This window comes from Arachis stenosperma, chromosome 1 (assembly GCF_014773155.1).
Source record: "Arachis stenosperma cultivar V10309 chromosome 1, arast.V10309.gnm1.PFL2, whole genome shotgun sequence".
Taxonomy (NCBI): Eukaryota; Viridiplantae; Streptophyta; class Magnoliopsida; order Fabales; family Fabaceae; genus Arachis; species Arachis stenosperma.
In genome coordinates this window covers 116,384,765-116,399,142 of record NC_080377.1, presented here as the reverse complement: position 1 = coordinate 116,399,142, position 14,378 = coordinate 116,384,765, and the positions used below count along the sequence as shown (strand labels likewise).

General features: G+C 30.3%; 1 protein-coding gene across 1 annotated transcript; it reads right to left on the bottom strand.

Moving 5' to 3' along the window:
• Positions 1-2,287: 2,287 nt before the first annotated feature.
• LOC130946604 (germin-like protein 9-3) lies at positions 2,288-2,984 on the bottom strand. The gene has a single exon (XM_057875403.1). It carries the CDS (start codon positions 2,966-2,968, stop codon positions 2,348-2,350), a length of 621 nt encoding a protein of 206 aa, XP_057731386.1. The 5' UTR covers positions 2,969-2,984; the 3' UTR covers positions 2,288-2,347.
• Between the last annotated feature and the right edge of the window lie 11,394 nt (positions 2,985-14,378).

Here is a 14,378-nt window from a genome sequence, read left to right as displayed (position 1 = left end):
AGACTCTAAATTTTATGATAAAAAATTGAACATGAAGGATAGAACATTATTCTTGTAACATTACAGGTATTATATTCGAAAATATTATACATCTTGGGACAGAAGTAATACCCAAATCAATTGTTAAAGAATGTTTTATTGAACACTTTAATGGGGACCTCATTTGGGATATGAAGTTAGTGAGGATATCTGGATCACCAGTCATTGTTGTTTGCACAATAGCAAATGCAATTATCATCAATAATGAGAGAACTTTAGAGTTAGTTGAATCAGACATTGTTATAATTATAATCAAGATCATATGAAATGATTGGTGTTAGGGACACATTTATCTGTGTGATTGCAGGCCATTTGTATGATAACAACTATGAAAGTGCTTTTCAATTTTATGATCCTTTTAATTTCTCAGGAAAAGTAAAGTACTTAATATTATTGGAAAAATTTCAAATGTACCGAGAAAACCAGTGTTCTAATTGTTTTAATCGTTGATTTTAATTAATATATATTATATATATTTTTTATAATTTATATCAACGGTTAAAACAACTGGAACACTAGTGTTCTTAGTACACTTGAAACTCTTCCAATATTATTATATTCAAGCTTCATAGTATTTTGGGCTGTTTTTGCAACTTCTGCTTGTCATGAAATGTCCTTTTGGCAATACAGGATCCTAAGCCCATGTGGGAAAAGAATTTGCAGTTTTGCACTGTTTTTCTTTTGTTACTATATTCCAAGATTTAATAAAGAGATACTCTATTATACACAGATTAAAATTATATAGAAAGAATATAAATTTTTTTATAATTATTTTTTATTATTTTATTATTGTTCAAAATGCAAGTTCTAATTTTTTTAATTTCTCTTTCAACCTATAAAAAAAACGATCTCTAAAATTACATCTTTATCATATAATTTACCTTTAATAAATTAAAAAGTTTTTAAATACACCAATATATTGATATTTCAATAAATTTTAACCGTGAATCTTAATTATATATATTTTTTATAATTAAAATTAATGGTTAAAAATTACTGAAATATCAGTGTACTGATTTCCTTAAAAGTTTTTCTAATAAATTTATTTGTTATGAAGTTCATTGGATGAAGCATGAAATATCTCTTGAGCGGCTAATATTTTTGGAACAGCTGTACCTTACTAATGCTGTCAACGGACATTTTTAGAAATACTATGCTTCATGATTCTGTAATTTTCTAAAAAGTCATTAGCTTAGTACTGCTGTGTATGTATAATTGCTTTTGCCTTTTATAGAATGAAACTTAGTCCACAGAAATTATTTTCACAATAAATTTCAATTCAAGATTAATTATGTGTTGTTTGCACGTGAGAGATTTCATCCACTCAAATGCATCATTACACTTCCCCAAGTAGCATAGTGCGATATATATATATGGTTGAAGTAGACATGCATGGATATGATGATGACAAAAATAGAAAGTAATTAATGTCTGGTGGAGTATGGGGTTAATTTTTTTGGATATTAGATAAGAATTGGTATAATCTTTTAATATTAGAAGATATGGTGTTTTACAAAATTTTGGGACTATATGATTCGTAAAATATGAATTGTTAGATCAATTTTTTTAATTTATAAAGACAATAATATACAAACTGTGTATTGTTAATGTAATACGTGATTTGAGTATTGTATTTATACATAATAGCGTTCCCAAAATACTATAAAACTCTATTTTTTATAATATTAACATAAAATTTTATTCACTTTTCTATATTAAAATAAAAAATCCGGAGTATAGAGATCTGATATTGATTGAAATACCACATGACTAAAATATATTAAAATTAACAAGTAAATAGCGTGGGTCTAATAAGGCTCTTTAAGGCTGCTTCAACTTATAAAAATTATAAACATTAGGCACCAAAATATTTTATCATTCTCAAATTAAATAATGTATTTGGACAATCTCTTTATTTAGATTCATTATGTTTTCAATAAATTTAAGAAGTTAAAAAAGATATTTATTTTTAAGAAAAAATGAGTATTATTTCTACTCTTAACTTCTGAAACTTAATATATATACTCAAATAGGGTTGCAATAAAATAAACTGTAAATATAAACATTTTTTAAGAGTCTAATTACATACAATAAAGACAAGAATAAAGACTTTTTAATTAACCTGAATGTTAGGAACACAAAATTGATTTGATATTCATAAAAAGAAATAATATAAAAAACATTGTAACATTAGAATTATTGACAATAGCAAAAGTTTATACTTTAATTATTACAATTAGGTGGATCAAACAAGTAACCAATAAAGCACACAAGTAACAGATAAAATTGTATCCATGATCATCAAGATTTAAGGGGAAAATGCTTTCTTCAAAGTTTGAATGGTGGCAACATCAGTCTTGAATGACAAAGCCAAGACATTGTCATCAATGGTGGTATTAAACAGTGTGTTAGGGAGTGACACAAGGCCAGCACTTGCACTACCAAAGGCAGATATAGCAAAAGCATAGTTCTTTGAATCAGAATTGAATTGAAAGTGCACAAGTCCCTTTGGGAATATGAACAAATCTCCAGTTTGGAGACTCTGGGTGAAAAGCTTGTTGTTTGTGTCCACAAATCCCACCTGAAGGGATCCCTGGACAACGAAGAGGAGCTCGGAGGCGCGAGGGTGGACGTGAGGAGGGTTCACACTTCCTGTTGGGAATTCAAGGACAGCATATGACACACTCTGTCCATCTAAAGCTGGAAACTCTGCCCTGCTTGCCTTCAATACATGGAAGGTTGGGGGAGGAGTTTCTTGTGTAAGAAGGACTCTCATGCCTGTGAAGGTGAAGAAGCTTCCATTAATATTGGTCCCTTCTGGGGCTATGAAATCAGTGAGAATATCTGGATCACCACCCATTGTTGTTTGCATAATTATAAACGCATGTATCATCAATGAGAGGATTTTAAAGGTACTGGAAGGATACATTGTTATAATAATTAGTATCAATTATTGTTGATTAGATGATGAAATGCTTGGTGTTAAGGACACATATTTATAGTAGGTCATTTTTTTGTATGATAACAAGTATATATGGAGATTACAATGTAACTTTTTGTTGTTAAGGTACCAAGAATGCAAAAAGATTAAACTCCTTATCCGACACATATGTATGGTCAAATGAGTAACGTTGGTATATGCCTTTAATACCTTCATTTTGTGATCTTTTTTATTGGTCAGGAAAAGTAAATTCTTGAAAAATTGTATACAAAGTACTTCGTCTTTTGGGATGATTTTGCAGGTTACTGCTATTGCTTTGACATGTTATGTGTGTCCTTTTTCCTATGACTTTGTGGGAAAAGAATTTTGCCATAATGATGTGGGGTCGGGAAAAAATTTGCACGCCAATTTTCGTCAAACAATGTAGACTTAACAAATATTTTTAGTAATAATTTTCTTTTATATTTCATTGACTTATAATCCTAGGCATTTTTTATTTTTTTCTGTATGGCATATGACTCTCCATCGGATGATGTGTCCACTTTTCTCTTGATAATATTTGTGAATATTACATTGTGTCGCTTGAGTTTTCGTTTTTTTAATTTTAACAGGAAGTATCCGTTAAATTTGTATTGACATCTTAGTTTAGAAAGTAAATATAATTTCTCTAGAAAAGTTTAACTCTTTAACTGCATTGTAAGTTTACGTTTGTGTTTGAGAATTGGATAAAATAAGACATTAAAAATAAGATACAAATGGTATAAACACAAAATTTTGTATTCTTGTATTTAGTTCAACCATAAATTAAAAGAAAATTATAAAAATAAAATTTATTCTCACTCTTTTTATTAAAAAAATTAAAATATATATAATAATAAAAAATATAATTATAAAAATTTAATAAAAATAATAAAAAATAAAAAATAAATTGTGACCCTTATTACTATTTCTGTGTCAGGATGCTCAATATTTTTGTTTATATTCATATCTTATCTGTCAAACACAATTTTGTGTCTCAGTATCTCTGTCTTTATGTCCAGTCCCTATAAACAAATACAGTTTAACTGTTGAGAAAAATTTTGCTAGTTAAAAAATATAAATTTTATATTATTAATTGAATAAAATCTTACAAATAAGTTTCTCCAAAAGATAAACATAAAATTAGAATAAAAATAAATTTAAAAAAATTAAAACTAAAAATGGAAGAATTGCTTAAATGTTAAAAAATAAAAGAACAAATGAAGAACAATGACCAAAGAATTGAAAGACAAACTAAAATTAAAATAAACAATAAAAAAAATGACTCACAATATTCACATACACTTGCTTTGTAGTCTCATTATGATTAAAAATTTTGCAAAATTTTAGTGTGATTTTATGTTTTGGAATGGAAGTCTCATCAATTCTTCTCTTCTTCTATTTATAGATAAAATTTGAGGCTCTTCTTGATGGTTATGCAAGTTGCCCACGTTCTTATTCTTTATCCAAAATTTTACACCCTTTCTGTTTCAACTTGAGAGTTAAGTAATTTACTCCACATTCATGACGGTTATCAGATTACATATTTAAACACGTTTAGTTATGATCCTTTTGCTCATACTCTCGACTGGTTTTATATATCTTCACATCTTTCTCAAGAATTCATTAAGTGTTCCTTCCCAGTATTTCTCAATAATTCTGATTCTTCCATCATTCCGTCACGCTCACTTCGACACACTCGCATGCTGTCGCTCTGCTACTGCTCCATGACACACTATGCGCCGTTATTGTTGTTGCCCTAATTGAAAGTACTCAATAAAAATCAGTTACTCTCTCTCTTTCTCTCTTTGCAATTTCATTCTTCATTAATGATGTTCATTTCTTAGTTGATTTGTTATAATTGTATCAGCATTGTTATGATTTGTTGTGTGTGTTCATTGTGACCTTGTTTAAATGTTTATATATGCCGGTGTTACAAATATAAGTGTTAAGAAATTTGCTGTGACCTTTTTCAACTGATTCATCTTCAGAGTGAAATCGTTGGGAATGCTTCTAAGGTAATTCAAAATTATTTTCTGCTGATTTTTGTTTATTGATTGATTTGACTCTTAATCCATACAAAAAAGAATAAAAGTGATTCTGGGTTTGTGTATTCTTATCACTGTTATTAATTTATTTCGTATATCTAATTTGATTTATTTATTTCAAGTTCATAAATCTGGATGTGATTATGATTTTACATAATAGCCTTTTCTTCTAACCTCATTCAAACCAAAACTCGTGAACCAAGTATCTCCAAAAACAAAAAGATTTAATTCAGTGGTGGAAGGAGTCGGATAGGTATTATTGTGGATAATAAATAGAAGAAAGACACAATAGATGTTAAAAAGATGGTGATCGAATTCTTTCTATCAATTTTGTAGTGAAAGGAGATATTTTTTATGTGATTAGTGTATATGCACTGCAAGTGAGTTTGCACGAGCAACACAAGATAAGGTTTTGGGAGGATCTAGAGAGTTTGGTCAAAGACATATCTTGATTGGGTATGGAAATATTCACATATGTCATAGTTTTGGGGTGGTCAATATCGAGAATAAAACTATTTTGGATTTTTCTTCAACCTTTGACCTTTTCATCGCAAATACATGTTTTAAAACGAGAGACGGATATCTTATAACCTATAGGAGGAGTGACATAATAAGCTCTCAAATCGACTTTGTCTTGTTGAGGAACGTCGATCATAAATTTTGCATTAATTGTAAAATTATTCCGAAAGACAGTTTAACAACACAACCAGGGACGGTTCTATGTAGAGTGGTGTGGGGGCAAGTGCCCCCACTAGGATTTGAAATTTTGTTGAGTAGTATATGATAATAATATTTATTTGCCCACATTAGATTATTAAATTTGACCCCACAATAATTTTTTACTCAACTTTTGGTACTTAATCGTCAATTTAAAAATTTTATATTAGAAATTCGTTAGAATGATTAATTCTCAAATTTAAACGAAATTAGTGTTTTTTTAAAAATCAACTCAAAAGAATATTATTTATCTTCTTTTTAAATTAGCTTTAATTTTTGCATAGCAATTGTATTAATTGAAAGAACTTTTTTAATTATAAATATCAATAAGAGTCGACTTCTAATTGCGTTGGGAAGTGAATTTCTAAATAATTATTTAGTAATATATATAAAAAGAGAAAAATTTTTATGGTAGTGTTAAGAGAAAAATTATTTAATTTTTTAAAATATAAAACCTAAAACAATAAAATTTTAAATTATATATTATTATTTAAATTACTATTTTAGTATTATAATTTATATATTAGATATTTTGAAGGCTAATCATATTTTATAATAATAAAATATAATCATACAATAATTATGTTATATGTACATAAAAAATAATTATTTGTATAAAATATATATTAAAATATAAAATACACATTAAAAATAAGTTAAACAATACATATATTTATACACATATATATATGATGGTTAATAGATAATTTAATATTTAATTTTTTATATACACATATTATTTTTATTATAAAAATTATTATGATGTTATATAAAATTTGCCCCACTATCAAAATTTTCTGGATCCGTCACTAAACACAACATAGAATGCTCATCATAGATTTTTGCGTTGAATAAAAGTTGAGGAAAACACATTATACAAAGAACCCAAGGACGAGGTGGTGACGGATGAAATGTGAGGAATAAAGAAGCTTCCTAAGACGGGTAGGAAAAAAGGTAAAGTAGAAAGGAAATGGAAGTGCGGAAGAGATGTGGAGGGAGATGACAGAAGTTATTAGAAGAATAGCAAAAGAAAGTTTTGGTGAATCTAAAAGGATAGGACCAATAGACAAAGAATCATAGTGGTGGAATGCGAGTGTACAAGAAAAAATAAAAGCAAAAAATGAGTGTTTTAAAGAGTGGTTTTTGTACCATAATGTAGATAATTGAAAAAATATAAGGCGAGAGACAAAAGTTGCTGTAAGTGAAGAAAGAACAAGAGCATATGAGGGGTTTTTACCAGTCTTTAGGCACGAAGAAAGGATAAAAGAGTATATATAGAATCGCAAAGAGTCGTGAAAGAAGAACGAAAGACTTGGATCAAGTTAAATGTATAAAGGAAAAAGATGGAGAGATTTTGCCTCAGGATAAGAAGATCAATGAAAGGTGAAAGAACTACTTCTACGAGTTATTTAATGAATGACAGAAGACTCTTCCAAAACTAGGTCGGTTATGCAAGACGGAAGAAGATCAAAACTTCGGCTTCTATTGAAATATATTAGAGATTTCGAGGTAAAAAAGGATCTAAAGCAGATGAAAAATGGTATGGTAGTAAGATCCGATAATATTGAAGTTTGGAAGGGTCTTAAAGAGAAAGGCATCAGTTGGTTAACCACACTTTTTAATGAAATTTTACGATCAAAGAAGATGTCAGATAAATTGAGAAAGAGTTCCTTGGTACCTATCTATAAGAATAAAAGGGATATACAGAGTTGTGAAAACTATAGAGAGATTAAGCTCATGAGCCATATCATGAAGTTATGAGAAAGGGTGATAAAACGGAGGTTGAGACAAGAGACATAAGTAACAGAGAACTAATTTGGTTTTATGTTAGGCAGATCCACCACTAAAGCTACATACTTGTTAAGAAGGATGATGGAGAGATATCATAATAATAAAACGGATCTACCTATAGTGTTTATTGATGTGGAAAAAGTGTATTATATAGTGCCAAGGGAGGTCTGATGGAAGGTTTTGGAAAGAAAGAGAGTAAAGATCGCATATATTCGTGCAATTAAAGACATGTATGATGGGGCTAGTGTGAAAACTCAAGGTGGTGTAGCAGATAAATTTTCTATTGGTATAGGATTATATTAGGGATCATCCTTAAGTCCAAAGTACTCACAGAGCAAATCTAAGAGCTTGTGTCATAGTGCATGATTTTTGGCAAGGATATCGTCCTTATGGGAGAGTCAAGGAAAGACCTAAATAAAAAATTGGATTTATGGAGAGAACCTCTAAAAGTGTATGGTATGTGCATAAGCTGTAATAAGATGGAATATATGGAATGTAAGTTCGGCCGCCAAATAAAAAACCCTAATACAGATCTGAGGATTAGAAAAAATAGCCTACAAAAAGTTTTTAAATTTTAAATATCTTGGGTGCATCATACATAATAATGGAGATATTAAACAAGATGTAAATCATAGGATCCAAACAGGTTGGTCAAAATGGCAGAGTGCGTCTAGTTTTATATGTGACAAAATAATATCTTTAAAATTTAAAGGCAAATTCTATCGTACTACTATTAGACCAGCTATGCTTTATGGTACAGTGTTTGGCGGCCAAAGAGGAGCACGAATATAAGTTAAGTGTGACAAAGATGAAAATGTTGAGATGGATGAGTGGTTATACGCGATTGGATAAAATAAGGAACGAAGATATAAGAGAGAGAGAGTTAGAGTAACACCTATTGCGAAAAAAATGATAGAATCGCATCTCAGGTGGTTTAGACATGTGAGAAGAAGACCGATAGAATACTCAGTCAGGATGTTAGATGAAAAGAAAGATGGATAATAGATGAAAAGTAGAGAAAAACTTAAGAATATCATCCGATTCATGAGGTGGTCAAATGATATCTACATGTAAACGGTCTTTCTGTAAACATGATATATGATAGAACTCAATAGCATCATTTGATTCATATAACCGATATGACTAGTGGGACAAGACTTTGATGTTATTGTTGTGGAGGTATCTGTTGCATTAGCTAATTAAAAAAATAATTCTAACATAACTTCTAATCAAATTAAGGGGTATTCTTATAAATAATGAATATAGCTTGATGTCCTGATCTTCACATGCTAACACGCACGCAGGTACCTAGCTCCTGAATATGCATCAAGTGGAAAATTGACAGAGAAGTCCGATTGTATTCTCCTTTGGAGTGATGCTGTTAGAAATCCTAAGTGGGAAGCGCCCTGTGGATCTCTCAGGTGCCATGGATGATAGCTTAGTGGACTGGGTTAGTATCATGCATGCATGTTTAAACTTTAGAGTGGATTTTCCTAACTGAATTCGTCATTAACGAATACATTAGTGTACTAGCGTAGTTGATTACACCTGAAACTTGGAAGTTTAGATATATTAATGTAACTAATACATATTTAAATTTGCTTTTATATATTAATGTAACTAAATTTAGTCTATGCTTAGAAGTTTAGATATCTATTAATATATAATAGTTAACTAGTGAAACAGTAAACTCACACACTATTTAACACTGTTGAGGGTTTCTGAGAGAGTGACAACTGTCCTATGTAGTTTTGTTTTTTTCCTCTTCATGATAGGATGTTGAAACTAGCGTGACTGGACAATGGAGCCTAAAAAGACGGATGAAGCGTTGTTTTGCACAGAAGTTTTTCAGGTAATTCAAGCTTTGTGTATCCCTAATTCCAAAATTCCAATTTTCCAAATACAATGGATAATCGTAGCATTTGATTGGCTTATAACACCATCACACGGATTGAGTTTCATTGATTAGCCAAATGTTTTGATTTCAAATTCTAAACAAAACTCATTAGCGGGAATTTTCCCGCAAAAATTTTTGAAAGAGTTTTAAATTTTTAATCTTCTTCAAAAAAATTTCGAATTTATCATTTCTCTCTCTCCCTCTCTCTCTTTCCTCAATTTGTTTCTCTCTCAATTTAATCTCACGACCATTCACAATTAGAGAAAATACAGAAGCAAAAAGGAAGACTGGAAAAGGCGTGAGTTGAAGAAGAGGGCAAAGGGAAAGGTCTGCGAGTTTGACGGTGTTGTAGTTGGTTGGTATGCATGTTGAGGTTGGTGAATGAATCTTTCTGTGGGATAGGAGGCTGAGACCCTGCAGCAGCAGCGGCGGGTTTTGCCTTAGGAGTCGTATTTAACTGAAGCTGCTTAGTGTTTGCTTTTGATTTTACCTGCTTAGTGTTTCGGTGGAATAGCTGCTGCATTTTCAAACTTTGGTTTGGGTTGTGGATCTCTTGGTTATGTGAAGGCTCATGAGGTTTTCGAAGACACTGTTGCTGTTATTGCTTGAGCTTTGAGAAGTTCTTCATCGCTCAAGGTCTCTAAAGATAGTCAGTTTTGGGTAACTTAATCACTTTATAGAGTTTCAATCTTTCTTTTTTATTTGTGAATAATGTCTGATTTCAACAGATATGATGAGGAGGCAATATTCTTTGATGAATCTATTAGAAATGCAAAACGAAAGCAATTGGAGTCCAAGACATTGGATGTAAGTCTTTTTGCTACCTTCTAATTGCTTTATTGATTTATTTTTATTCATTTAGATTAAATTTGAATACTAGCAACAAGTGTTCTTTGAATGATTCTGTAATCCAGTATTCTAAAATCTTAAGCTAAGCAAATGAATTCAATCATATAAAAGTAACAATGCAGCAATATTCTTTAATCTAAAAAAGTGATAATGCGTGTTCTTTTGTTACTACTTTCTATAATTTAGCATTCTATCTAAACACATAATAATTAGTTTAATTACTTACTCTTCTTTCAGTTATACTCACCAAATAAAGGAATGCAAGAAAAATTTTATAAATGAAGCTCATGAGAAATTGAAGGTTAGTTTATTTGCTTTTGTATTAATAAGTATTTTTTTATTGGTTAGTGGTTACTTTAGGTAGAGAGGGTTGATGTGTTAGTGTAATTTGAACTTATTATTTTTATTATAGTAGACATTATAATTATGCATTTGGCCTTTCTTATATTAATTAATATGTTTCTTTGCTAATCTATTCGGATTTAATTTTTTTGTTCAGTTTTCAACATTAGAGTTCTTTTCTTTTGCTGATTGCTTCAAGCATTATTTTTTTTTTTATCGTTTTTGTTTTGCTGTTTAGGTTTTGCACATATACCAACAAGTTGCAGCTTAAAGTGTTTCGTAAATGATATATTATAGGTAAACATAGGATTCTTGCAGGTTCCATCTGATTTCGTATTCATGTTTATTATCATTCTACATTGCTTGAATACCAAAACCGAAGCTGACATCTCTTGGGGCTAATATGGGTGTGTGCTTAATAAACATGGTTGATGATAGTTGTTAATAACAACAATGATATATATTATAACAAAATTAGTATTTCATTATAATAACATAACAGTCATAGGTGGTAGTAGTATGCAGTGAGAGTGGTTTCCATTATCCACAGGCCATAGCAAATGTGATGATAAGAAAAATGATAAAATAGTTTTGGCAAAAGAGCAAAACCAAACCAGGTTTGATCATTTAGCAGTGGCAAAGGTGGTAGTGTCTCTTAATTGTTATATTAATGGTGAAAGTAGTATAATTTCCTGTAAGGCAAGAATGGTCCTTTTTTAGATTATTGCATGGTTTCTATTGTTTTCTAAATTTCCTTTTTTGAGTCTTCTCATCATTGTTGATTTAAAATAAAGAAAACAAATTCAGCAATTGATATGTGCGAATGTACGGAATAAAAGAAAAAAGAGCACTGGCCACCAAATAATAATGAGTATACTATTGTTTTGACCTCCCCAAGACACCTAAAAATTTTGACATAATAGTTTTAAAAGAAAGAAATGATATTTTGGCTCTCAAAAAATGATCTCTGTTTGATAGCAAGTACCAAATATGGCGTTTTTTGTTTTAGAATTTATTTGTGGAGTTTAATTCCTTTGCTTTTGCAGTGCAAAGATTTTCGTTATTATTATTGTTATTCATTTTTAAACCTGTCTTTAGGATTTGACTTAGAAAGAAGTTAGAAGAAAAGGATAGCACAATACTATGAAGAAGAACTAAAAATCTATACCAATACTGATTAATTTTAGTCACACTTTGAGCTTAGAAGAGATGCATTTTCTAAATAATTGATAGACTGGTAGTTGTTTTAAATAAGAAATTTCTTCTATCCATAGGTTGGTCCATGTGATAGTGTCAATCACACTGTCGAATTTGGAAAAGCTACAGGCAAAGATAAATGTCATGGCAAAGCTAAATGAGTTTGATATGTTCAATCGAATAGATAATCACATGGACTTCGAGCTTAGTTGATTTTTACTTTTTATTTCTCAAGTGGCACTAAAATTTGAGCACAAGATCAGGAAAGACTATAAGCATATAACTGTGGCCCTTCTTATTAGTGGCAAATTCACTATATATTCCTTTAATATATTGATTGTAGATATTTTTATGTTTAAGCAGAAGAACTAACTTCATGCCTGTTTCTTGCTTTCTGTGAATAATGTAAGTTGGCTTTCTGAAAAACATTATTAGTTTTTGGCTTAGGCAATTTACTGTGATATTGGCAAAGGTTTTTAATGACATAGAAAAGAACCCTAGGGATTTTATTGAGTCCTTTCAAATGTGATTTCATTTGGGATAGGCATTAGGATTACCATTTTGGCTTCCCTATGATGAAAAGCTCCTGGCCTGCGTTAGTGTTTTCTCCTAACTAATGAAAAAGGATAATCTAACATTGATACATGGCTTATCCCTTTAGATTTTAATAATATATTTTTTTATTTATATGAGGATGTCTCATCTCTTTTATTTCTCTTTCTAATAAAATCTTTTTCTATAAAAGAAAATAATAATTATTTACTGTTTTGTATGTCTGCTATGCAGATTGCAAATTTTTTGGATTGCATTTCATGGTCAAGGGTTGGACTGGGGCTAATGGACGCTGTTACTCAAGGTGCTCTGCAAGTAGGACCAGTTGGTGGATTCAAGTTTTAGTCATCTGATATATCTTTGCCATAATGATTTAATTTATGTCCTATTAAAATAGAATTTCTCATTGTAATGGCTTTTTATGTAAATGCAGCTTATTGAAGGAGGATGTGAAGCTCCAATCCATACAGTATAACTCACCTTTCTTTATATTTATTTTAGACTAACTATGAATTACGCATTTGTTCACTCTGTGGTTACATCTTTGATTGATGATGTCTTTTACTATAGATTCTTTTAGTGTTCAGCTGCCACAACATGTTGGAGACAGTAGGTTCTTCTATGGTATCCCTTCATTGAGTTTTCAGAAATATCTCAGGAACTGAAGACAATCTCACGTATGAGGTTTCATGATTTCTCAACCACTCCTAATTTGATTTTATTTGATTTGTTGTGCCTCAACTTTGTTATGAACATGCCTATTAAGAGAGTCTCATTGCTATTATCATTATCTCCCCTTTGGCAAAGGATGGTGCGGAGTTGGGGTTGAGGTTCAAACAGCAACTGTGCCATTTGTATCAAGATCATACTTTACTCTGACCTGCCCATAAAATTTGTTCCTAATATTTTATTGTTGGATAGCTTATTGTATTTGTCTTTTGTTAATTATATTGCTTATTTTTTACCGTTTTCGTGTCTTATGTCAGTTCTTAGACATTGAGAATTCGAGGTTGTGATTGACCTGCATTGTAAATGCGTTAAGCAATCCTTTTATGTGTTAGCTATTAGGAATAGTAAATATATGAATTACGAATTTAAAATGGCTTATAAGAATTCCTTTATTTGTTGTGTGCTTATCTGATTTGTAGAATTGTTGTACACAGAAGTGAACCAGTTTTCAATTTTGATTATTTGTGGGCAAAGTTTGTGAAATAAAAAGTGAAGAAGCTGGAAATATTCTTTCGTTACAAGCCCATCCCAACTCCTTTGTTCTACCAAAAGTATCCCTTTTTTAATTATTTTCACTTTCTTTTCCATAGTTTGCTATATCATACTAATAATATTTGTTAATTTTTGCAGAAGAAAGGGCAGGGCTTCATTTCCAAGTGTTTGGTACCCACTAGCATCTTTAAATATGTAAGTAGTCAGAGGAACTTCCTCAAATCTAATATAGTTATATGAATTTTTTTTAGATAATATTTATATTTTATTGGATGGTTAAGAGAAAATATGTAGGTGTTAGTTACAACTTTTCATGTGATTTAATGATGTAAAAGTTCCTTTTTTCTGCATTTATTTATTTATATTTTGTTTCAACTTGAGTTTTTCTTTCTTGGAAAAAATAAAAGAATCTGAATGACTTGGGTATGTGATGCAATGGTATGTGTTGTCAACATTCACCGGGTGATTCGTTGCACAAATACGGAGGATGATTCAGAGTGAAAAATAGGCGAAGCTAATAATAAGGAGATTGGAGTAGGGGCAGGTTGTTACTGTTGATTTAGGCGTCTAAAAAAATATGTGGATACATATAATGTGTTGATGATGTTAAGTCCTTTCCAATCTTTTTTTTAAGCTTAAATGCGAACCTAAAAGTAGAATAACAATCTTTTGCATTAGGATATGAAAAAAGCATTCCTTTTTCAAATAAAAAATTTATGCAACAAAAAGACTATGTTAAGTTGAGGAAGATATGGTAACCTTTCAA

Bases quoted from the DNA above. Each gene is read 5' to 3' on its own strand.
- LOC130946604 (XM_057875403.1), bottom strand. From the start codon at position 2,968: ATGTATCCTTCCAGTACCTTTAAAATCCTCTCATTGATGATACATGCG.